The sequence below is a fragment of the Rhineura floridana genome, chromosome 6, assembly GCF_030035675.1.
Source record: "Rhineura floridana isolate rRhiFlo1 chromosome 6, rRhiFlo1.hap2, whole genome shotgun sequence".
In the NCBI taxonomy this organism is placed as follows: domain Eukaryota; kingdom Metazoa; phylum Chordata; class Lepidosauria; order Squamata; family Rhineuridae; genus Rhineura; species Rhineura floridana.
This window is the reverse complement of record NC_084485.1, coordinates 54,457,424-54,482,079: the sequence shown is the minus strand read 5'-3', so window position 1 is coordinate 54,482,079 and position 24,656 is coordinate 54,457,424. Positions and strand designations below refer to the sequence as shown.

Below are 24,656 nucleotides of genomic sequence, written 5' to 3'. Positions count from 1 at the left end.
CGCAGGGCTAATAAGTCTGTCCACACATCCCACCTACCTCTATCATCTCAGTAAATGGTGTGCGTGTATGTCTGGCATCAACCAAGATGGTGACAGGGACATCAGCCCCTTAGTGAAGCCTCCACCGCCATCTTGGTTGATGGCAGGCACGCTCACACAGAGCTCATGGCATTCACAGGGATGGGAGAGGAAGGTGGTCCGATATCTCTGTGAGCAGAAAGAGGACTGCTGGCGTAAAGACCTCAAATGGGAGAGGTAGGTGCGTGTGGGCTTACTGAAGTATCAATATTTTTATTGGTATTTCCTTTAATTTATCACCACATCTTTTCAAAATATTGATATTTCCTCTAAAAATATTGATATTAATATATTTTCAGAGGGGGAAAATGGATCAGTAAAAGCAGCAGCTTGTAGACAAAGAATGAACTCAAATCGATACATCACGAATGAGCTCCAGGATCATTTCCCTTCCTTATTCCTTCAAGTGTGAGAGGAGTGAGTACAGGGAAAGGAAAGTTCATCTTCCACTCTAAAACGAGTGTAGTTAAATGTTTTACATATGGCAATGCACACTGAGTGGGGCACCTAATTTAGGTGCTCCATGTGATCAGAACTGCCAGTCATGCAATGCCTCTCCTGCCCTGCCCCAGAGACCCCTGCAACGCTGCAGAGACTGTGCATGTGGCTTTATCCCCAGGCAGCACAAGCTCCACTCCCCAAAGTAGTACCCTTGTGCATGTGTAGAGAAGCTGCCCCTAGCCAACAGAATTTGAGGTTTCTAACTGAAAAAGCCTTCAGTGTGCACACATTCCCCCCTTCCTCTTCTTCCTTCCCCTTCCCCTTTTGTTCTCTGGGCAGGAAGTGCAGAATATTGTCTTCAGATAAGGAGAGGCCAAGCTGATGCAAACGCAGCATCATGAAGCGGCACTTGCTCTCTGAGGGTGAATTCAGACACATTTACATTCTTCACTCGATCACTACAACTACAGGAATGACCAGCACATGCAAGAACACCATCCAGAGTGTCACAGGTTTCATGTCACCAGAAACCACACCACACTTTTCAACAGAAGAATGTCACACTTCAGCTGAAAGTCACTGAATGATGTACATGCACGTCTGAAGTTATTCCATTTCAGTCAGTTTTCTGCACGTAATTTCTGCAAACCACAGGAGCAAAGTCCAACCTTGGGCTGAGATGCCAGAGAGGGAAGGGGTTCGCTATTTGATTCTGTTCTATTTTTCAGTTCATCAAATGGGTTGCCAATTTCTATTTGTTATACATTGTGTTATTACGATTCCCAGTTCTCCCTTTTTTCATTATTTTTTTCCAAAAATTACATAATTTTCTCCATGATTCCTTATGCTGCTGAATATTTATATAATGTATACATCAGCAGCAGATTACAAAAACCAAAAAAGCCAGCCAGATGGGCAACTAAGAAATTCAATAAATAAATAAACAATTATGTAATTCTCGCAGAAGTTTTTTTTTTTTAAATTACGGTGTCACTAAGAGCCACAAACGCACACAAAGAGGGGGAGCTTGTTCAACAATTAAATCAACTCATAGATTATCCCAGAATTCGATACCAAATCCAATTTTGCAAATATTCTACAATATCCTTAATGCCAAGCAGAGACATTGTTAAAGAGCCTTCACCTTGGGTGGTTTGAAGGTGTTCCGGGGAGGAGGCAACTTCCAAGCAGATGGGATCCTCCACAGAGGCTTCACTTTAATGTCTTCATACAGATTCTCTTTAGCAGGATCTAGGAAAAGAAAGTCTCTTGAAGGAGAGGGACAGAATCCCAGCCCTTTCACACAAGCTTGCAACAAGAGACACAAACTGGACTAGTGTCTACAACATGGATGGGAAACCTCCAGCCCACAGGCCAATCTCAGCACACCAGGGTTTCCAATTTGTCCTGTGAGGCCATTTTTCCAAAACCATGGCCACTTGTCAATCAGGTGACATCAACTGATGGAAAGAGGATTCAATACTGCTTTGTTTGGCTGTACAAGAGAGCTCTTGCAGGGAATTTGTTTGTGTAGTTGATTCCTGCAGAAAGCATGATTGACTCCTCCACCCCATAGCTGATGGGCAGGAGAGGGGTTTTAACCCTGCTTTGTTTGGCTGCATGAGAGTGTTCCCCGTGGAATTCACAGGTGGAAGGAACAGATGTCTGCAGAAAGCAGGCTTTAACTCACTGCCCATCAACTGACAGGCAGGAAGCTGAAGGTTGCTTGGTTCAGCTTTCTCCCCCCACTCCCATGGACCAAACATGGCAGGTGGGAGGGAAAACCTGTTTGACAATCACCTGGCTTCATTATTATATCAGTTGATTGATAAGTGAGTGGCATTGCTCACCTATCATAGTTGGCCTGTTTGGCGGGTTGAGACAAGGATCTGCTCTGCGGGGCCAAAATGGTTCCCCACTCCTAGTTTACATCAATTACTACAGGGGTAGGCAATGGTTTTTCTGCATGTCGGTGGCAGGTGAAGCCAGTCTATGGATTAGTTCTGGATTAACTAATCTGGAATGAAGACCACACTGCTTCAGTTTCACCATGCCTACCTCAGATTTGAATTCCTAATCTGAGGAAGATCTACTCATAAACCCCACTGAGTTTGGTGTAGTTACTCTTAAGTAAAGAGAGTTTTTTTTAGCACAACAGACTAATACAGTGACTGTTCTGAAAAGCAGGTGAAAGTAATTCCTCTCTGACTTAAACATGCTACACATACAAACACACATACACAAATGGAAGAGGTCTGCCAATTTGTTCTCAGATAGCTGGGGAGAAAAGATCTTTTCCGCAAGCTGTACAATGAGGAAAAAAGTTTTTTAAAAAATTAATTATTTTTATCAACTAAAATGTGGCCCTTCATATCATTCTGATGCTATATAGAAAGTAGGTGAGGGGGGAGAAACTTTTAAATGCCAGAAAAAATAAAGAAGAAATGCACAGGAAGGAAGTAACTCTGACGGGATGGAAGAATGGGGCAGCTTCAGGAGACTTGGGGGTCATGTTAAATGACGCGGGAGGCTGCAGGTTGCCGACTTGTTAGCTACTAGCAAAGAAAGAGAGACAGAGAGAGGGGAACAGCGTGCAAAGCAGCAGCATGCATTGCAAATCCCAACACATCCTTCTTTTCAATTTGCTGCTTTCCAGGGGAAATGGTATTCGATAACCAGGCATCTATAAACACGTTCAGTAAGTCAGCAGTGGCAACCATACACTTAATTCCGGTCACCTCCAAATTAGTGTAATTCATTTCCTCCAAAGGAACATACCAATAAAGTTGGAGTGGGGGTGGAAACATACCAATAATGTCCTCATAGAGGTTGTCCTCTGACTGTGTGCAATAAAGACGGACACTTGTGGTGCCATTCAATTCTTCATGGAGCTTTTGGTACTCCAAGGCTGCTAGTCGGTTTCGGTAGCCTTGGATGTCCTCAAATTCAAAGGACTTTCTATAAACAAAGCAAAGAGTTGCCTTATCGTCACACAAGTCTCACGAGCAAGAACATGTCCATCTCCTATGTTTTGTTAAAACCTTACCTAGAGCTGACTGAAAAGTTTCTTTTCAGAAATTTTCAACATAAAATTGTTCTTTGAGATGTTTGAGAAAAGGTAACAGTATGCATGTTTTTGGAAAGGTTTTGGCTTCAGTTTTCTCGAACCAGAATGTATAAAGACAAAGTAAAGGAGTGGGATCATTCTTAACTCAGTTTCTCACTGAATTTTTTCCCCATGCATTAAGTCAGAGATGGTGAAATCAGTGGGGCCCTCCAGATGTTATTGGACTCCAATTTTCATCACCCCAACCAGCATGGCTAATAGTCAAGAGTATTAGGAGCTACAGTCCAATAAACAAGGGGTAGCCAATGTGGTGCCCTCCAGATGTTGCCAGGCTACAACTCTGATCATCCCTGACCATTGGCTATGCTTGCTGGGAGTTGAAGTCCAACAACATCTAGAGAGCACTACATCAGCTGCTCCTGATATAGAGGGACACAAGTTCTCCATTCCTGCCTTATAGCATGAAAAAAGAGGTTTTAAATTCTACAGCATGAATATATTCACATGGAGGACAGAGATCAGAATTCTAGCCCCTTTCATTCTCACACCCATATTCCAAGTCCACAATCCAGGAAAGAGTTAAACCTAATTAAGCCCATTTACCTATAATTAGCTACAGCTATAAAGATTATATACACCAGGGGCAGCTCAAGATAAAGATCTTAAAAGTGGCACGCAAGTTGATTAGGCTCTCCTTTCACCAGCACGGCAATGAAAGGCTACTTAAGTTCTGTGCTCATCAATGATTACATGGGGTTTCCAAATCACAATTAGGAGATCTCCATACTGGAAAGACAACTACCCATGGGAATTTCCCTCAGGTTCTCAATGAAGCAAAGTTGATAACAGGGTTCAGCAAATGTTGACTGTTCTTGATAGCCACCCAAAACTTTGTGGTTGCTGCCTAGCCTGCCTCTCCCTTGAGAGGGGAGAAGTGAGCTTTTCTCTCTGACATCACACTGAACTTTAAAGGTATTAGTAGTGATTCCAACAATGAGCGCAAATAGGAGGGTGAGTCCCATGGCTGTCTCCCTAGCTCTGAGATTCAAGGGGATCAATTCCTGTCATGCTCAACTTCATGCTTGTCAGTAGTTGAAGGGGCTCTCACAATAACAACCATTATTATTATTATTATACATTGATAAAGCAAAAAATACATTGATAAATTGATAAAGCATAAAAAGGAAAAAAGGGGAGGGAAGAGGAAAGGAAGCATTGGAACAGCTGTTCCTTCTCTGGCTGATGGATGGGACCAAGCTGATCTTCCTGTTGCTGTGATGTTCCTCCTAGAGGCAGGGGGTGTTCTGGCCAGCAGCAGAGGCCAGAGGGTGCCTCCCTTCCTCCTAGGTAATTGGCAGTTGACAAGGAGATGTGAAGGCCCTTGGCTAATCAGATGGCCAATGCATACGCATAAGCAGATGTCCATGCATATCCATAAATAAGAATGTGTATACTTTGTGCATTAAAAGCTTGAATTCTTCCACATACACAAGTATGTGTATATGTAGGCACTGTCTCCCCATTTTCTCTTTATCTTAGCATAAGATTTTCACTTTTAAGTTGCTGACAATCTTACTTTCAAGTTGCTAACAATTTTAATACTGAAATCTATTTTAACACCAAATTCTACACATATATAGAAGAATAGAATAAAGACAGCTTGCCCTTAATACTATAATGCACACCAACCAAAGCTGGGAGGAAAAACTAGACTCCTGGGTTGCTGCTGTTGTTGTTCCTATACTTCACTCTGATGAGCAAAAAAATGACAGAGTTGTGTTTTCTATAGAACCTTTCCGATTTAGGAAAAATCTACCATTTATCACCCACTAGTTTGAAGTTCTCATTTCTCTCTCGATGTTTGAACACATGGCTTATAACTGTCAAGTTCATTTGGGCACCTATTTGAAATGCTTATAGTAATGTATACATTTAAAACAGGATTGACAGAATACTCTTGCTGCACTATCAGCTGCCCCTGGATTTTTGTTGCTGTTTTAATCATTTTCTTTTTTTTTCCTGTTACAATTGCAAATAAAAAATTGATGGGGGAAAAAAGCTTTCTGAAAGGAGAGAAGAGAATGCCTAGCTGTTCCTTAAAATGGGGCGAGACTGTGATAACTGAGAAAAGCAACATAGAAAGTTGCTACAATGAGCAAGGTCTATCACAAGATCTTACTTACGCAAGAGGAACAGGAGAAATTAATCAGACACCCACCTCTTGGATCTGCCTCGAATCCCTTGGCCGGCCACTCTCTGCTCAGAATCATGGGAGTTTGTTGCAGGGCAGCCACCGTTACACCAACACTCCAGTGGCTTCCTCTCAGCGTGGCCTCCATCAGGGCAGACTGGACAGTCCTTCTCAGACAGGTATCGGAAAGTCCTTCGTGGTTTGGGTACTGGGTTGATGGCTGGCCGTCCTTCCTGGCCTTCAACGTCCGAGTATACGTTCTCCAAGCTCTTTGTGGGAGCCACGTTCTGCTCTTTCTCCGTCGAGCCGCAGCTTTCCCATTTCCTTTTCAAGTCCAAAGCTACAGAGAGGACTTTGTCAGAAGGAAGGGCTTCTATCTGTTTCCATAGGTCCCGCGAGGTGTAGAAGTTCCCTGGGGGTAGCCTCTCCCCTTGCCAATCCTCCTCCTCCTCACCTTCAGATATAATGCCATTGGGGGGTTGATCAACCACAGGGCTCTCGGAAGACTCTTGGAGGCTCTCCTCCTCCTCCTCAGTCACACAGCAGAGATTAGAGTTTTCCCGGAAATCTAAGCCAAGGCTCTGAACATTTGCTAGCCCTTCACCGTGCCTGCTATGCCCAAGTCCCACAGTCTGCCTCCTGCTCTCTTGGCCATACTTAACCCCAAAGTCCTTGGGTTTCTGGCTCTCTTCCTGGCAGTCCCCTTTTGCCCGACCCTCCCACTGAGAAATCTTTTGCTTTATGTTCCGGCAGTGGCTACGAGACAGGGTTTGAACGGCAGAGCGGGAAAAGCCAGTGTCTGCGCTGCCTGGAGGGCGCATGGCAGGCAAGCAACGTTCACTATAGCCCCATCACAGCATGCTGCCTCCCAGGTAGGGTATGCAAAATTTGTAATTCCAGAGTCAAGCCGCTCTCAGTTTCCAATCACATCTGGTTTGCAGAGTGACCCAGCTCCTGCACTGAAAAGGGAAACGTGTCCTGATGCCACCCTGAAGAGAGACACAGACAATCCATCAGAAGGGGTGCAAAACACAGGAGTGTTCAGTACACATGCTTATGCTACAATCATGCAGTTAGTCTTTAAGGTGTCACAAGACATTTGCTTTTTGTATGCATGTTTTATACACACACACACAGCTTTTTTTGTGACCGTACTCACTGGTATGGAGTAATGTCAACTATACAACTAGCAAAACAAGAGGTGACTGAATATTGGGTGGCTGCAGAACTGAGGCAGCACTGATAGGCAATGGTGAATTTGACCCTCAACAAGAAAAAATGTTCCCCATCCCTAGCATAGTGGACAGGCAGCACCTCTGCCACCACCACCACCAGAGTTTAGGAATCTGAACCATAACTGGCAGAAAGATTACTCAGTTACAACCAATGAGCTTTAGCCCCAGAAGTCACACAATTGGCAGCTCATACTTGCTCGGATTGGAGGTCAGATAGAGACCTGGATTGTTCTCAGTGTGAAATGCCACCATAACCACACTCTTCTTTTGTTCAGCAACTCTCAGCACACTTACTGAAAAGATTACCAAGGTCTATGAGTCCTAAGGCAGAGCTTGAGGCTGATGTTGTCTGCGTTTCACAAACAGGAAAACAGGGTGACACAGTTACGCAACCCACCCACAGCCACTGCAGGCGGAGGTGGCGGAGACAAGGCTTAGACCCAATAGGCCTGGTTCACAGGCTTTGGTTCACCCCACACCCTAGATGGTGATGACAAGTCAGTGCTGTGTTTTCCCATCATTTGCACAAATGGGTGCAATTCTGATGGGATTCTACTAAAGATACTCCGAAGACTACCCAAGATGCTCTTTTGGATCCTTAAGGTTAAGAAACAGAAGAAAGAACACCAGGTGTTCTGAGGTTTGCTACTGCATATTTGTGGGTACTAACATATTTGCTGTCCCACCTCCCCAGGGCCAGAAACTGTGCTAGAAACAAAACACCCGCAATATTTTGTCCTCTCCAACCAAAGGCCAAGTGCAGGACACTGCAAAGGTTCTCCTACTAAGAGAAATCTCTACCACCAGCACATAAGCTACAAACAACTGCATTACCATGTAGAAGTGGCATGAATTTGAGGTCTTTATGCCAGCAGTCCTCTTTCTGCTCACAGAGATATCGGACTGAAACATCGAAGAGGGAGCAAAGGATAAATTTCAGAAAGGCCCTCACTGTCAGAGACTTCAAGAGACACATTACATAAAATATTTCCCTGCTTTCTTCTTTAACCATGAGGACTAGAAACTTGTATAGAGAGCTGATGATGAGGATTCAAAAATGGCAAGGACCCTCAGCATCTTCCTGCTCCATGTTAATCCAGCCCAGACCAAGGACAAAGGCATTAGAGACAGTGGAAGCTCTCCCATCAGCAGAGAACTTCTTGTCCTGAATTTTAACTTTAAGTTTCTACAGCCATTCCACACTTGCCCATACTTCAGTGCTTGCTGACCAGTGCTATGGCCCACATGGACATGCCCACCTTTTTGCAACACTCACCCTGGCAGGCCAAGCCCTTCTGTGTTCTATCTTGTTTCTCTAAGCAGCTGGGGATCCCTTCTTCCCAGAGTTTCAGGAGGTTTCTCTCCAGCCCTACACAGAAACTATAAATAGGCCTTTCTCAAAACATCCTGAGCATCTGACAGTCAGCCTCTCCCACACACCCTCTACATAGCCTTGATTAGTAGCAGCAACCATGCGGCCACTCCCCAAAGTAACAGGCTGGCATCAAGTAATAATGCTCCCCAAAGGAACAGCTGTTAACTTCCTTGGAGGTCATGGAAGCCCAAAAAACAAAAGGGGAGCAAGTTTCTTTTTTGAGGGAGGCAGAGAGACTACAAATAAAGGAACCCAAGAAGCGGGAACTGTCTCTAACTTGGTGCTAAATATCCCAAAAATTTCATCATCGCACACAGTGATATAAATTCTTGTTCCTTTGCATTAAGGCTTTGTCTGGTATTTCCTTCCCCAGTGATATGGCACTTTTCCTATCCATCACCTTCTCATAGATCTTTCTCAAAGGTATAACGCTTAAAGGCTAATCTACACACACAGCAAAATCAGGTGATCTTTCTGAGACTCTAGCATATTATAAAGGGGGTGGGGAGTGTCAATTATAAGTAATTGTTTCCTCATATAAAAAAGGCCCCCCTTCAAAAAAAGAAGAAGACTCCCTACAAGTTGACATCAGGAGAGGTCCATCTTTCTACATGCTGAGAGGTTTTGTTTTTATATGGGGGAGCTTTCATTCATGCACCTAAGATTGAAGTGGTTACAGTATAGCTAGAGTGGGGAACCTTTGCTCCTCATGATATTTGTTGAACTACAACTCCCATCATCCCTAGCCATTGGCCATGCTTGCTGGGGCTGATGGGAGTTATAGTTCAGCAACATCGGGAGGGCCAAAGGTTCCCCACTTTAGCAGTATAGTAAGATTTTCATCACATGTTTTTGCTGGATGTAGAAATTCATCTCTCTGGATTGTATCCAATGTAGCAACAGAATTCCCCCCTTTCTCCTCATACAGACCCTATACCTTTCCTAGATCTGCTCCAGATGGTTGGTGGATACCCCAGAACAGATTTGGGGGGAGGTCATGGGCGGAGATGGGTGAGGTCCCACTGCGCAAGCATAAATCCTTGTGCTGACTGAACGAATTAGTTGGATACCACCCTCTGAACGCATCACATTCTGTTGGCCTGCCTCACCTTCTCCTCTCCTACCCTTCCAGAGGGGAGAAGCATCGTCATGATGGCACCAACTATACTCGCTGAGTGAAAGCATCCTATAATAGTTTCCATCTTGGAAGTGCTGGAGCCAGTGAAGTTAGATTCCACAACTGTTTGATTCTGCTGTTAGGCAAACATCCCCCTACAGGCACTCCCGGATCATAATTAATCAATGTCTATTAGACAATTGCTCAGGATCCAAAACTGGAAATAAGCCTGGCTGAGGGGAAAATATCCTGCAAGACATTTTCAGGGGAGCACCCCTGTCTCCTACCAAACACCCCATACAAATGCTATCTCCACCCACACATTACCTCAGCAAATATGACCTTGGAAATGCACATTTGTCAAGATAATATGTCGTTTCAGCCTCAGCACCATCTACCCTTGACCACAGTATAGGGATAAATAACACTGGCCTACTTTACAAGGTTCTTGTAGGATTCCTTGGATAATGTACATGAAACAGCCTGAACACTTGAAAGCAGGGACAGGGACCTGTGGTCCTCCAGACATTGTTGGACTACAACTCCCATCATTCCTGGCCATCAGCCATTATTTATTATTTATAAACAATATTTTATTTATTATTTATAAAGTTGGAGTCTAACAACTTCTGGAGAGAAGCAGGTTCGCCGCCCTTGCTCTAAAGTAAATATTAAGTATTATTATCACCATCATCAGAGGTTGAAAAGCCACATGAAATTAATAAGAAAGGAAAGCATATACTTCATGATAGGGGACAGTATTCTTCATGTGCAATAACTAGCACTCTCTACCTACCTACGTAGATATAAAAGTAATAGAGGTAATTGTTATAGATTACGCACAAACATGAATCTTAGTTAGCTTATTCTCTGCTTGGACCTAAACATGAGAAGCTGATGGTTCCACCAAGTCAAGTAATAGCACCAGGTAAAGTTGGTTCATCTGCTACAAGTTGCAGCACATGACAGAGATAATGACATACAAAAGCACTCACGAGAAACCTCAGAGGTCCTATGCAAAAACAAAGAGCTCCCAAATCTGCCCCTTACATGCTTCTCTATTGAGCCTCACAGTTTCAAAGCTTAACTTGATCTGGGGCCCACAGGCCACAATCTAGTACAAATGGGTTGAACTGAAGCCGCAAAGCACTCAGGAAGAAAGGGGAGCATTTATTCTCATTCGAACACATTCAGCTGTCCTAGACCTTGGTCCTCTCTTGCTTGCCACCAAAACATGCTCCTTCAGATTGACTATAAGAATATAGGACAATGCTGCCCAGAGGGTCTTCCTTGCTCACTAATGTTGTTTAAGTTGAGAAGCACCAAAAATCATATGCTCTGGGAGGAAATAACATAACCCAGTTATGACTGCTGCTCCCCACCCCACTTAATTATCTCAGTTTAACTGTGTGACCTTTTCCCAAAACATCCTGGGATCTGTTGTTTTTATTAGCACAATCCGAGTTCTCCATTGGGGTGAAGACAGAAGTTAATTCCAAACTAACAGTCACAGCGTGGCGAGCCCACCATGGTAACTGAACTGTCAGATGCGCATACCAAATGCAAATCAAATACTGGTTCAGGACTCTCCAATCTTGTCCCCTCCCTCTTTCATTTGCTCAGCTACTACTCTCTCTTGCTCCTGTTCCACTGCTCTCTGGGGAAAATTAGCAAAGTGCCCCATGGCCAGCTGCCCAAGACAGGAGGAAGATGAGATGCAGTTTTGTTTGAAGTACCCGGCTGTAGAGTACATTGTTAACTTTTCCCAGCTGGAGGCAGAGGCAGAGGGTTAAAACTGACAAGCTTGAACCCAGAATTCAATTTGCTGGCATGACCGAGTTTACTTGTGAAGGCGTGCTTAACTCCAGAGCTGGATAACATACTGTAAGCCCTCTTTTTGCATGACATCGGCTTCCAGCTTCTGATATCCAAAGCTACAAACACCTGGGTGCTCTGGGAGAAGCCACATCTGTGGCACAGACATGTCAACCTACAGAGCATCTTTTGTGCAGGTTTGCTTTTGCACTATTGTCAGCCGACTGTGTAAAAGCACCTCTACTGGGAAAACTGAATTGGGAAAGGGGAGGGGAAACAACACCATCAAGTCAGTGTGCCCCACAGCAAGGTCTGTTGTGTTACCCTGCACCTCCACATTACACTTGTTTCCCAGCCTGCAGCCTCATGTCCTGATCTTGATTGCTATTCCAGTTCATATTGGCTCCTGAGTACAGGACTGCATACAGCACAGAATCAGTACAGCGGGGATGGGGAACCTGTGGAGAGGGATGTCAGAGAATTCCGACAAATACAGAAAAGGAAGTGGAAGCTGCTGTAGTTCACATGTTTGTCTGCGGTGAGGAACAGAAATCAGTCAAGTGAATACAAGATATGGTATTTGTTCACATTGCTGTTGCTTTTTTAAAGTCTGCAAATGATATGGGGGATCATTGTTTTGACATTTCCTTACAGATAGCGAGAGGAATAACATAAGATGTGACAGAAATCAAATTGTAACAGAAACAACACTGATTGTGATAAATACAGAACAGAAGCTGCTGCCTTTTGACATCCCTGCCTGTGGAAATCAACCCTGACCATTGGCCATGCTGGCTGGGGCTGCTGGGAGTTGCAAACAACATCATCCGGAGGGCAGATGGAGGTTAATGAAGGCTGCTCTACCAAGATCTTCACAGATTATGTTGAAAGTGTAATCACCTGCTAAAGAGAGAATTGCCAGAGCTCATGCTGGCCTGGAAGCTCAGCTCCTTAGTAGAAAATGTGCAGAATAAGGGGAAGATATGCTTTAATTTGCAAATTCCTCCCCCCCCTTCCTCCAACTGCATATAGTCAGTCTCCTTGAACATTTGTTTGAAAGGCACGATACCTGTAGATTGATACACAGGTGGGTGGGTGGAATCAGAGCTTGGAAAAGATAATTTTTTGAACTACAACTCCCATCAGCCCCAGCCAGCATGGCCAGTGGATTGGGCTGATGGGAGTTGTAGTTCAAAAAAGTAACTTTTCCAAACTGTCGGTGGAATGTATGTGTGGGCATGGGCTGTGGTTACTCAGTAGTGATGAAAATCACTCCCAGTCACTACTTAGCATGAATTCACACTTTCTACAACCCAGTTCTGGTATCGGGCTAAACCCTGGCACAAATGAAGCCCTGGATATAGAGCCAGTCTCAGCCACTCAAGGCAAAAACAGGCTATCAATGACCCCTCTTGATGCTCTCTTTCTACACCCCACCATACCTCCCACATGGTCATCTACCTTCTTCTCTGACAGTGGTGGGAAAACACTTCTAGGATTGCTCCAAGTATATGCATTACACACAGGTTTCCTAAAGCAGTTCACCGATGGCAGCCCTCATTTCCAAGATGGCACTAGCCTATAGTAATCACTCTAGGAAACCTGTGGACAATATACCACCTCTAGCAGCTTTTTTTAAAAAAAGCAAGGTTACTTATAGGTAACAAAATCCACCACTCTTCATTGCACCCAAAATCTTCAGCAGAAATGAGAAACCTATGGCCCATGGACTGAAGGCGACCTTCTGTGCCTTTCTATCTGGCCCTCAAACTCTTCCTGGACTATACTCCATGCCCTCTTCAAGTACATTTGCCTTGCTACTCTTGCTTGACTGAATGGAGGACAGATATATTTGGGGGGTGGAAACCTTTGGGTTTTACATGGCTGTAATGTAGCCTATTGTACAGAGGAAAGAATCCTATCCATTGCTCCACCCACTTTTGCCTCTGCCCCTGTCCATTACTGGCATGTGCCTCCCCCTCCCCCGGACATTCATCACACATCACTAACATGCTACACATCAGATACCTGCCTAGCTGATCACAACCTTTACAAAATCTCCTATATTTCTTTCTCAAAGCAAGCTTCACCACTTGCCTTTAGCATATTACTCTTGGAAGCTGATAGGGTTCCCAAATACATCACATTCCCTTCTAACCCCAAGAATTAACTAACTGAAATAGCTGGCTATTCTTCTTGCTTGAGGCACATCCCTGCATGGGCGTCAATTAAACCACACCCAATGGGAAGAATAGAACACTAGTGCTTAAACTTGCAGAGGCTTGCAGACCAGGTAGTTGTGGTTGCCATCAAAGCAGGTGACTTTTGTCCTGGCAAAATCTACTTTTCTGTTCCAGTAATGCACTTAGCAGAGAGTAACTGGCCCAGTCTTTATTTTTAAAGGGCAGTTGCTGTTATGACATGTAGTCAGACACACTGGCAGACAACTGCTCCAAAAGAATTTGCTTCAGTCTCTCCCAAATACTCTCTGAGATTTGTGTTCACATATATTTCCCTCAACAGGACCACTGAGTAGCAATAACCTTATGAAGATTCTTTGGAGCCACTCAGACCTCTGCAACTTTTTGAGTGTCTATTAGGAACTCAGGGTCAGCCGTGTCTCAATCTGGAAGGACCTGGCTGGTTGCTAGAATTAAAGGTTGTAGGTCACATGTGTGGTCTTTTAGAACAGGAGTGTGGGACCTGTGGCACAGGAGATATGGTAGGACTACACTCCATTCATCCCCGACCATTGACTGTAATAGCTGGGGCTGATGAGAGTTGGAGTCCAATACCATCTGGAGAGTCACAGGTTCCCCCACCCCTGTTCTAAAGGACCATAAATGCAATCTACAACTTTTTATTCTAGCAACCAGCAAGGTTCTTCCAGACTGAGATGCAACTGAACCTGAGTTCCTAATAGACTCATCAGAAATGAAGATGAAAGAAATACACCGATCAGCATTCTGTCTCATTTCTAAACAATGCAGGGTTTTCCCCCACATCACATACTTCCTAGATTTGTTTCCATGTGGGAAAACCCCAGCTGTAATCATAAAGTTCCTTCAATGATAATAAAGTTGCAGTTTATAAAGGAGTGTAGCTCAGAGCACACACTTGGCATGCAAAAAGTTCCAGGCCAGGTTCAATCCCTGGCATTTCCAGGTAGGGCTGTGAAAGACCCTTCTAGTGAGCCACTGCCAGACAGTGTATGAACCTCATTTTCGATGTATACTGAGCTAGAAGGACCAACTGTCTGATTCGGTGTAAGGCAGCTTCCTATGTTTCTAAATTACTCCAATTTCAGGACTTATCAAGCAGAGAGTCAAATTCTGACCTTCCCACTTAAGGTTTCAGATGATCCACTTGCAACAAGCCCTGCTTATTCAGAACTGGCTTCTTCAGCCACTGGAGGCAAAATAATTCAGATTAATCTGAGTCACACAAAGAAATATTTTTAAGTTCATTGAGTTATGAAGATGGACGTTTGCCATATATATCCTTCCCTCAGCTTCAGTGCTCATGTTCTATAGTCAGTATCTAGTGGTTCCTGTTCAGCTTTGACTGCACAGGAGTGTACTTTTTGTTTGAAATACGTTTTGTGGTATAGGCAGGTTTTTCTATGTCTGTGCTCTTCAATACACAAGCCTGCTGAAATACCATGGAGAAATTGCAACAGCCTGTCTTCCATGCTTTTACAGTATTATCCCTTAATCAAGAAAATTATAACCCTATTTAATATGCTCTTTATTTCAGAAGCTCCTGGGAACATCACTGATATGAATATGGCAGTTCTGGTGGATCTTTTGCTTTTAGAACTTGGGTCTAGCAAGAAAAAACAGACATGCCACACAAATTATTCACATAACAATTCTTTTTCTTGCTGTTTTTACACCCACCCACCAATCCATATTTACTGTTCAGTCAATCCTGTTTGTATTTTCACATGCTAAACCAGATTTGTGAATGGATGCAGAATGCAAGATGTTCACCAGTGTTAATTCATACTGAACATAATGGGACCATTTCACTATGCACTCAAGCTCACAACTCAAGCTCACACCAGCTACTCAATCTACATATTCAGCCCACTTTCAGAGAAGTGTGAATAGGCTGTGAAATGGCAGCCAGTACTCAAGCTCCTATGATATGCACAAATATTTATTATCTTTGCCTCTGTACCAGGACGCTCAAGGCAGATAACAAATGGCGACATTATCCAAAGCAACTACAACACATTACACATTACCTTCTACATAGAGACTTTTATCCCAGTTGGTATCTGTATTGGATTTGAATTGATTTTATATATGTGGTGATGTTTTAAATTATGTGTGTGTATATACACATACATACAAACACACACATATATAATTTTTTTTATATATGCAAATGTTCTATATGTATGTTTTATTATATTGTAAATTGCTTTAGGATGCCTCAGTCATTGTTATCATCCTAACAAATAATAAACATTAAAAATCATCACATGGGAAATTATTGTTGATAGAAAACTGGGCAGCTGGTTTTGCCCCTTTCCCCCCATTGCTAGCAAATGATGTCGTCCTAAGGCAGTAAAAATGATGACAAAAATGAAGACTGGTTTGACACCTTCCTTTGCTACTGGCACTTGGGTGTGCCACTCTCCTGATTGCATGGCTTTATGATTTGTGGTGGCCCAAAACATTTTATGGTGTGCATCCCCAGTTCCTTGTTTTTTATGGTCTTATTCTATCACTACGCATTTATCAGTGTTTCGCAAATGTTGATTGAAGAAATGTACTGTACTCAAAGGAGAGATACCCAAATCATGGAGATATATCCCAATGCTTATTTTGGGGCTCAGGGGCATATAAACTTTACTTCAGAGTTTAGGTACACATGACACATTTCCTTCATTTTTAGTGTTTCAAACCTTCAAGCAAATAAGTGAGAACTAGTAAACAACTAGCATAATTGAGGAACCTGTGGCCCTGTGGGATACTTGGCTCAGCAATGCTACATGCGAGAAGGATCTTGAGATTGTTGTTGATCACAAGCTAAATATGAGCGAACAGTGTGATATGGATACAAAAAAGGTACATACTATTTTAGGCTGTATTAACAGAAGTATAGTTTCCAAATTGTGAGAAGTATTGGTTACCCTCTATTCAGCACTGGTTAGGCCTCAGCTTGAGCACTGCATCCAGTTCTGGACACCATACTTTAAGAAGGATGCAGACAAACTGGAACAGGTTCAGAGAAAGGCAACAAGGATGATCAGGGACTGGAAACAAAGCCTTATGAGGACAAACTGAAAGAACTGGGCATGTTTAACCTTGAGAAGAGAAGACTGAGGGCAGATATGATAACACTCTTCAAGTACTTGAAAGGTTGCCACACAGAGGAGGGCCGGAATCTCTTCTCAATCATCCCAGAGAGCAGGACATGTAGGGTTGACCTATTGCCCGGTTAGCCAGGTTTTACCCGGATTCTTTGCATGCCACCCGGCGCCCGGGTAGCCCCTTAGGTGACCCGGATTCTCACCTTTAATTAAAAAAAAAAGTTTCTAGGTGGTCCGGTTCTCGAGATATACATAAAAACATCAGCCGCCCCCCTGACTGTTAAATCTTTCTTTAAACAGTACTACAGTGCTATAGCACTTTGTAGCTTTAACCCCGCCCGTTCAGCATTGCAACCGATCAGAGAAGCCAGGATTGTTTCAGTTTCATTGACCTGAGGCAGTGTCTAGAAAACAAAATGGTGGTTTCCCCCCCCTCGTTTATCTGAAAATCTCATAAATTGGGTAAGTATATACATTTCAGTTTCTTTTCCTCTTGTGTGCAGGAGTCAGATCTTGGGCAGTGTTTTGAAAACCTTCCCAATACTTGCTTTTTGTAAAAGCAATGCTAATCCCATATGTTGCTTATCACTTGAGGTTGCATTTCTGTCCCTGTTTGAGTAAGCCCCACTGAATACACTGGGACTCGCTTCTGAATAAATAAACCTAGGATTGCACTATAAATATCTTTACAGTTTGTGTAAATAATAAATATATTCACTAATAGGCAAAAAACCTTGCGGTTTAAGAATGTACCTATAGCCCACAGATATTTCTACCAAACTTTAAAAAGCAGGGAAATTTGCCAGCTATAGTGAATGTACCAGGGGAGCAGGAGACCTGAACTCCTGTACTGCCCTACAAAGTCGTCAAAATGCAAACACAATTTGGGTTGGTCTTTCACAGTCCAATCCACTTCCTGTGTAGCTTGGAAGAATTTGGTAACATGTGCCTCTGAGCATATGGTGAGTGGTGGCAACACCTGCCATCTCCAAAGATGGAGAATTATATTTTTGTATGTTTGTTGGTGTTCTTCTTACTTTGCTTCTTTCCTGTGTTACTAATGTTTCTACAGAGAATCTAAACTAGAAAAAATTTTCCCCTCATTATTCATCCTAGAAATCTGTGTCAAATTTATTTTTATTAATTTCAAAGCCTTTTTATTGGTTAATGTCATATGATGATGAAGATAGCCTTTTTTGTTTCAAACTGGAGGTTATGGTCTATTTCTATTTTGGGTGCATTAACAGTTGGACCTGAAACTGCAGTTTAATGTAAAATCAGACTGATTCCAATATGCTGCTACTTTAGCAATGGCTCTAGTTGTTGGAAAAAAGAGGATGCATGTTTTCAGCCTGCTATGTTTAAACCACTTTATTTAAGGCAAGGTGTTCACAATCAATTAAAAACATAGGGCACACCTAGAATTTTGCTAGAATATATTTCACCTCCCACTGTTTTATCTTGTGCAAATTGAGACACTTCTGAGGTCCACTGGAGATTATTTTGCAGACGTCAGTGCCATTATTCCACAATTATGTTTGGAGTTTTTTTAGTATAAATTTTGCAAAGTGTTGCTTTACTTCACATATTCATAGAAACAAAAGCAAAAGAAAATGATTTCCTATAGAAAACTTCACTAAAATTGCAAAGTAAATCAGACATATTTAAAGTGACCATCTGAACTATATCAACTGTCTTAATAATGTTGCTTCCTCCCGGCTAAAACAAGATCAGCACAGGACATATCTTCTATTACTTCGGCTGATTACAGGTGTTGCCACCACTCACCATATGCTCAGAGGCACATGTTACCAAATTCTTCGAAGCTACACAGCAAGTGGATTGGACTGTGAAAGACCAACCCAATTTGTGTTTGCATTTTGACAACTTTGTAGGGCAGTACAGTATCTCAGAGAGGAGTTCAGGTCTCCTGCTCCCCTGGTGCATTCACTATAGCTGCCCAATTTCCCTGCTTTTAAAGTTTGGTAGAAATATCTGTGGGCTACAGGTACATTCTTAAACCGCAAGGTTTTTTGCCTATTAGTAAATTTCCCTGCTTTTTAATCCGGGAGGTAAGAAATGGGATCCTGTGCAAGTTTGCTGAGAATGGATTGATCATTTGCATGCTTATTGAGTTAAGTGGGATTTACACACACACACACCAGGCAATCATGCTTAGGATAGGTGAAACTGACCACAGGGGATGGGGAAGGGAGGAGAGGGAGGCAGGAGTGGTGGAAAGGCAGAGGGGAGGACTGGGAGGGGAGGACTGGGAGGGGAGCAGGCAGGAGGGGGAGGGGAGAAGGACAGATGTGGTCGTTTGCATGTTTATTGATTATTGAGTTCAGTGGGATTTACTCCCGTGCAATCATGCTTAGGATAGGTAAAACTGACGGGGGGGGGAGGGACGGAGGGCTGGAGTGGGCAGGGAAGTGGAAGAAGGAGGAGGGAAGGAGAAAGGGAGAGGAAAGGGAAAGCAGGGAAAAGGCAGGTCTGATCATTTGTATGATTATTGAGTTGAATCGGATATACTCCTATGCAATCATGATTAGGATAGGTAAAACTGACCAGGCTGGGCCTGCCAACCAAGACGTCTTCTGTATCTTTCACAGTTGGGCAGGGGGAAGGGAGAATTCTACCTTGTGGTTTTTCCCATTACAATGTTGCAAGAACACCTGCACTTGGCTGACTTTCTCTTCTCCTAAACATACAGGATCAGTCTCAGGCCCTGAACCTGGCAACCCTACCTCCCACCCAAATTTAAAACAAAGCTGTCCCTGGCCACATCCACACCAGGCCTCTATTACACTTTGGGCAATCATTATTTATCTATTTATTTAGTGTATTTATATACCGCCCCATAGCCGAAGCTCTCTGGGCGGTTTACAATAACTAAAAACATTAAAAACAAATATACAAATTTAAAAACACATCTTTTTAAAACAATTTATCATGGCTTCTCTCAAAGCCATGGCTCAAAGCCAATCATGGCTTCTCTCAAAGAATCCTGGGAAGTGTAGTTAGTGAAGGGTGCTGAGAGTTGCTAGGAGACGCCCTGTTTCTCTCACAGACCTTCAGTCAGAGCGGCTGGCTGTTAAACCATTCTCTCAGGGGAATAGGAGTCTCCTCTCAGCACCCTTCACAAACTACACTTCCCAGGAGTCTTTGAAAGAAGCCATGACTGTCTCAAATGAAATCAAGTCTGGTGTGGGTGTGGCCCTCTTATTAGCCAGGCCCAGCAGCTATGAGGCTTTTAGAAGACTGACAGTTGGTCCTTACTGAGCATGCCCCGTGCTATGATTGGGTCCCAGCCAAAATTTATTAAATTAACTAAAAATCAGCCAGGCATTTTTTAAACTGCAGCAGATGAAGGTCAGAGTATGGGGCAACGTCAGTATTAGGATTACAGGTACTCTGTGAACATGGCTGATTTTGAATGAATGACAACAGATTATAACTCTCTTTTTACACTTTGAACTGTCTATTCTCTCTGACTGTTTTGTGTATCGCCATGAAAATTGACAGGGTTGTTAAGCAAGTGTTTCTGAGTTCAGGACTATAAATTATGTAAGGTTTTGTTTTGAAATGAGCTTATGGGAAGCATCAGAATGGCATGGGGGGTTATTTGCCATTTAACATTGTGGAATGTGAAAAATCCCTGCTGACTATAGTATACAGCCACTCTTGTGGCTGTATAACTTGATAGTCATGCTTATATAAATATTTTTTCATTTATCACACTTTTGGTTTTTGGTTAGGAATCCTGACTGGTTGTGAGATGCTTAGTTTTCTGCCTTACTCATAGGAATCTTGTTGTGGTTGGTATGGTATTGCATTTAAGAAATCATGGTATGAAATGGCCTGAATCAGTATAAGGCAGATTCCTTGGTTCCTAAAAGTGGGAAGAGACTCAAGGGCCACAGTGACTCCAACATTTATTTATTTTTATTTACAACATTTATATACCGCTTTATTGTAAAAAATGTCAAAGCGGTTTACAGAAAGAATTAAAACAATAAAATTATTGGCAAAAGCGTTAAGGACAGATACTTAAAAACATTCAAAATAATAAAACGAACAATGAGTTAAAAACAGATTTAAAAACACAATAGCTTCCACATGCCTGGAGAGGCTTGCCTCAAGAAAACTGATTTTAGCAGGTGCTGAAAAGAGGCATCTGCCTAATGTCAATAGGCAAGGAGTTCCAAAGTGTAGGTGCTGCCACTTAACAGGACTGATTTCTTGCAAGAGCAGAACAAGTACTATGTGGCACCCATAACATGGAAAGCACAGCTTGAATTTGGCCTGGTAGCAAATCAGCAACCAATGCAGATTTCAGAGCAGAGGTATTATGAGCTGATAGGATCTCACTCATGTCAGCAATTGTGCTGCAGCATTCTGCATTACTTGCAGTCCCCAGGTCAGGTTGTGCTGCATGGGGATTTCTGTGACCTTGGCTGACTGGCTGCTAGGATTTTTTTAGTTTGGGTTTTTGGTTATGAATCCTGACTGGTTGTGGGATGCTGAGTTTTCTGCCTTACTCATAGGAATCTTGTTGTGGTTGGTATGGTATTACATTTAGGAAAGCGATACTGCCTTTTGTGTTGTTGTTTTCCTATTTGCATTTCACTTATCTTTAACCTCACAGCCATAGAAGCAACAACAGCATATGCAAGATAATTAACTCCCATTAGTGATAAGAGCAAGAATTTATAATTATTATTTCAATTAAAACAAGAGGCTTATCAGTACTTTGAAGAGGACCAGATATTTATTTTCTTTCTGAGCCCAGGACTGGGTCTTTCATGATGCCCGGTGGGGGGGGGGGAGCAGGAGAGTAGTCGATAAGACAGACATCCTGGCATTGGTAATCTAATTAGCAAGGTATGTGTGGGGTTGTTGCACACTTCCAAGCCCAGTTTCATTTTGAGTATGGAGGTGGAACCTGTGTAGATGTGGTTGATCAAAGGGAGAAGAAATTTTGAGTTAAGCAAAGCTCTGCTTTTATAAAACCTAAGAAACATACAGATACTTTGAATGTCTGAGTCCCTGCACCAGTGGAATACTGGAGGAACTTGTAAAACTTGCTGCAACAGTATTTAGAACTGAGCATGTGGTGTGAAAGACTCTTTTTCCTAACATTTTGGCTTCTTGTTTTTCTCCACCCACCACATCTTTGAAATATATCGTATATGGTTAACCGTACTGCTGCCCTGACTTACTTTATGTTTGTTGCTATTTTGTGTTTTTATTATATTTTTATATTGATTGTGTATTTTTATTGTTGTTATTATATTTGTAAGCTGTGCTGAGCTCTGTTTTTAACAGCAGAAGGGCAGGATATAAATCCTCTTAATCAAACAATTAATACTCCATAGTGTTGGAAACTAGAGTCTAGGCATTTAAGGCTGAAAATGTTGCTTTTAAAAAAAAGATTTCTCACATCTTTCCCCAGTTTTTGGTGGTAATTCCTAGGCACAAAAACAAAACTGGACAATCCAAATATTAATATGCAAATAATCTGCATAATATGCAAATAATTTACATAATATGCAAATTAGCCTGCCCGGATTTGTGGAAATGGAATATGGCAACCCTAAGGACATGGAATAATGGGCTTAAATTGCAGGAAGCCAGATTTCGACTGTGCATCGGGAAAAACGTTCTGTTAGAGTGGTGTGACAATGGAACCAATTACCTAGGGAGGTGGTGGGCTCTCCAACACTGGAGGCATTCAGGAGGCAGCTGGACAGACACCTGTCAGGTATGCTTTAATTTGGATTCCTGCACTGAGCAGGGGGTTGGACTTGATGGCCTTATGGGCCCCTTCCAACTCTACAATTCTATGTTGTTCAACTTTAGCTCTTGTGAGCCCTATCCAACATGGTCAATAGTAACAGAAGATGGTAGTTATAACCCAACAATATCTGGAGGGTCACAGATTCTCCATCCCTGATCTATATTTATTTATTATTTTATTTTATTTATATCCCGCCCGTCCTCCCAGCAGGAGCCCAGGGCGGCAAACAGAAGCACTAAAAACACTTTAAAACATCATAAAAACAGACCTTAAAATACATTAAAACAAAACAATGTTAAAAAACTTTTTTAAAGCTTTAAAAACATATTTTTTTAAAAGGGTTAAAAACATTATTAAAACAACACATATTAACAAGCAATTCTAACACAGATGCAGACTGGGATAGGTCTCAACTTAAAAGGCTTGTTGAAAGAGGAAAGTCTTCAAAAGGCGCCAAAAAGACAGCAGAGATGGCACCTGCCTAATATTCAAGGGGAGGGAATTCCACAGGGTAGGTGCTGCCACAAAGGTCCATTTTGTGTATTGTGCAGAACGAACCTTCTGATAAGATGGTATCTGCAGGAGGCCCTCACCTGTAGAGCACAGTGATCGACTGGGTATATAAGGGGTAAGACTGTCTTTCAGGTATCCTGGTCCCGAGCTGTATAGGGCTTTGTACACCAGAACTAGAACCTAGAACTTGGCTTGGTAGCAAATGGGCAGCCACTGCAATTCTTTCAGCAGCAGGGTGACATGTTGGCGATACCCTGCCCCAGTGAGCAGTCTCGCCGCCACATTTTGCACCAGCTGCAGCTTCTGGATCAACCTCAAGGGCAGCCCCACATAGAACGCATTACAGTAATCCAGTCTACAGGTTACCAGAGCGTGGACAATAGTAGTCAGGCTATCCCGGTCCAGAAATGGCCGCAGCTGTCTTACCAGCCAAAGCTGATAAAAGGCACTCCTAGTCACGGAGGTCACCTGGGCCTCTAGTGACAAAGATGGATCCAGGAGCACCCCCAGACTACGGACCTGCTCTTTCAGAGGGAGTACAACCCCATCCAAAGCAGGCAACTGACCAATTATCCGTACTCGGGAACCACCAACCCACAGTGCCTCCATCTTGCTAGGATTCAGACTCAGTTTATTGGTCCTCATCCAGCCCCCCACCGAGTTCAGGCAGTGGTCCAGGGCTTGCATGGCCTCTCCTGATTCAGATGTTACAGAGAAATAGATCTGGGTATCATCAGCGTACTGCTATAGATTAATAAACTAAAACCCATATAATTTCTTTAATCAGATTGCAGCCCTCAGCAGCCTTCATGAGGAACAGCAGCAAACATTCTCTCAAGGAGACAATATATATCACACAGGAGACTTGAAATGGCCATAGCCTCCTATTCTGAATTATATCATACGCAAAATGTATCAGGCACAGAACAGCACCACAGATCTATTCCGGGGTGCTTCAATAAACAAGCTTCCCAACTTTTTGAGGTTTGCCTCATTTTGCTGGATTTTTTAGCAGCAGTAATGACAAATGGATGATACCCTGCATCAACAATTACTTTTTTTTTTAACAAGACACAAATCTGGAGATGAGCCAGCAATGCATTAAAAAAAAACACCCATATGCAACAATGCTGGGCTCAACAAGTGAGTGCCCTTCCTGACATCTTTGCCCAAAAGAAGGCAGCTAAAAAATGCTCTTGCCACGTGACAGGCAGTTCTAACATCTTTCCAACACTGAAAGCCAGAACACATATTAAATGTTTTCCATGGAAAAATTCCCAACAGAATTCAATTTCCTGAAGCCACAACTTCCAAAATGAGAGTGCTGCCAGCATCATTGGCTGTCACTGCTTTCCTCATTGTTGAGGTCAAGCCCACCCAATGAAGGTACTTCTGCGTCTGCATGAACCTCTCTTGCTGCAATCCTGCTATCACAGCAGAATGGCAGAACAAAACATTGACACACGTACACATCGTGTCGTATTACCAGACTGAAATTGCAAAAGCCAGCAGAATGTGCACAAATAGATTCCTTGTGACCAAGTTAGCTTTCCAAGTCAGTATTTGAGATTCCCCTTTCAAATACCATCACGGTCCTTAACTGTTTGCAAGAAGAAAAGTCTGCCTGCCATTTGAGAATTGTGTTTATTTGTAAAAAAGCAGCTATATGTTACTAAAGTCCTCCACCCCCTTCAGACATTT

The 24,656-nt window shown here is 42.8% G+C and overlaps 1 protein-coding gene across 3 annotated transcripts in view; it reads right to left on the bottom strand.

Annotated features, from left to right (window-relative positions):
* The window catches only part of DENND2C (DENN domain containing 2C), an 82,016-nt gene that overhangs the window by 31,013 nt on the left and 26,347 nt on the right, over positions 1–24,656 (bottom strand). For 2 of the 3 annotated variants that reach the window (XM_061631935.1, XM_061631933.1), the window contains exons 2-4: positions 5,805–6,766; positions 3,329–3,477; positions 1,664–1,770 (exon numbers count right to left, since the gene is read on the bottom strand). In XM_061631935.1, the coding sequence (XP_061487919.1) occupies positions 1,664–1,770; positions 3,329–3,477; positions 5,805–6,598 (1,050 nt within the window). In that variant the 5' untranslated portion in view covers positions 6,599–6,766. Of the gene's footprint in view, positions 1–1,663; positions 1,771–3,328; positions 3,478–5,804; positions 6,767–8,288; positions 8,377–24,656 lie in introns of those variants that run through there. The other variant, XM_061631934.1, reaches the window with a different exon arrangement.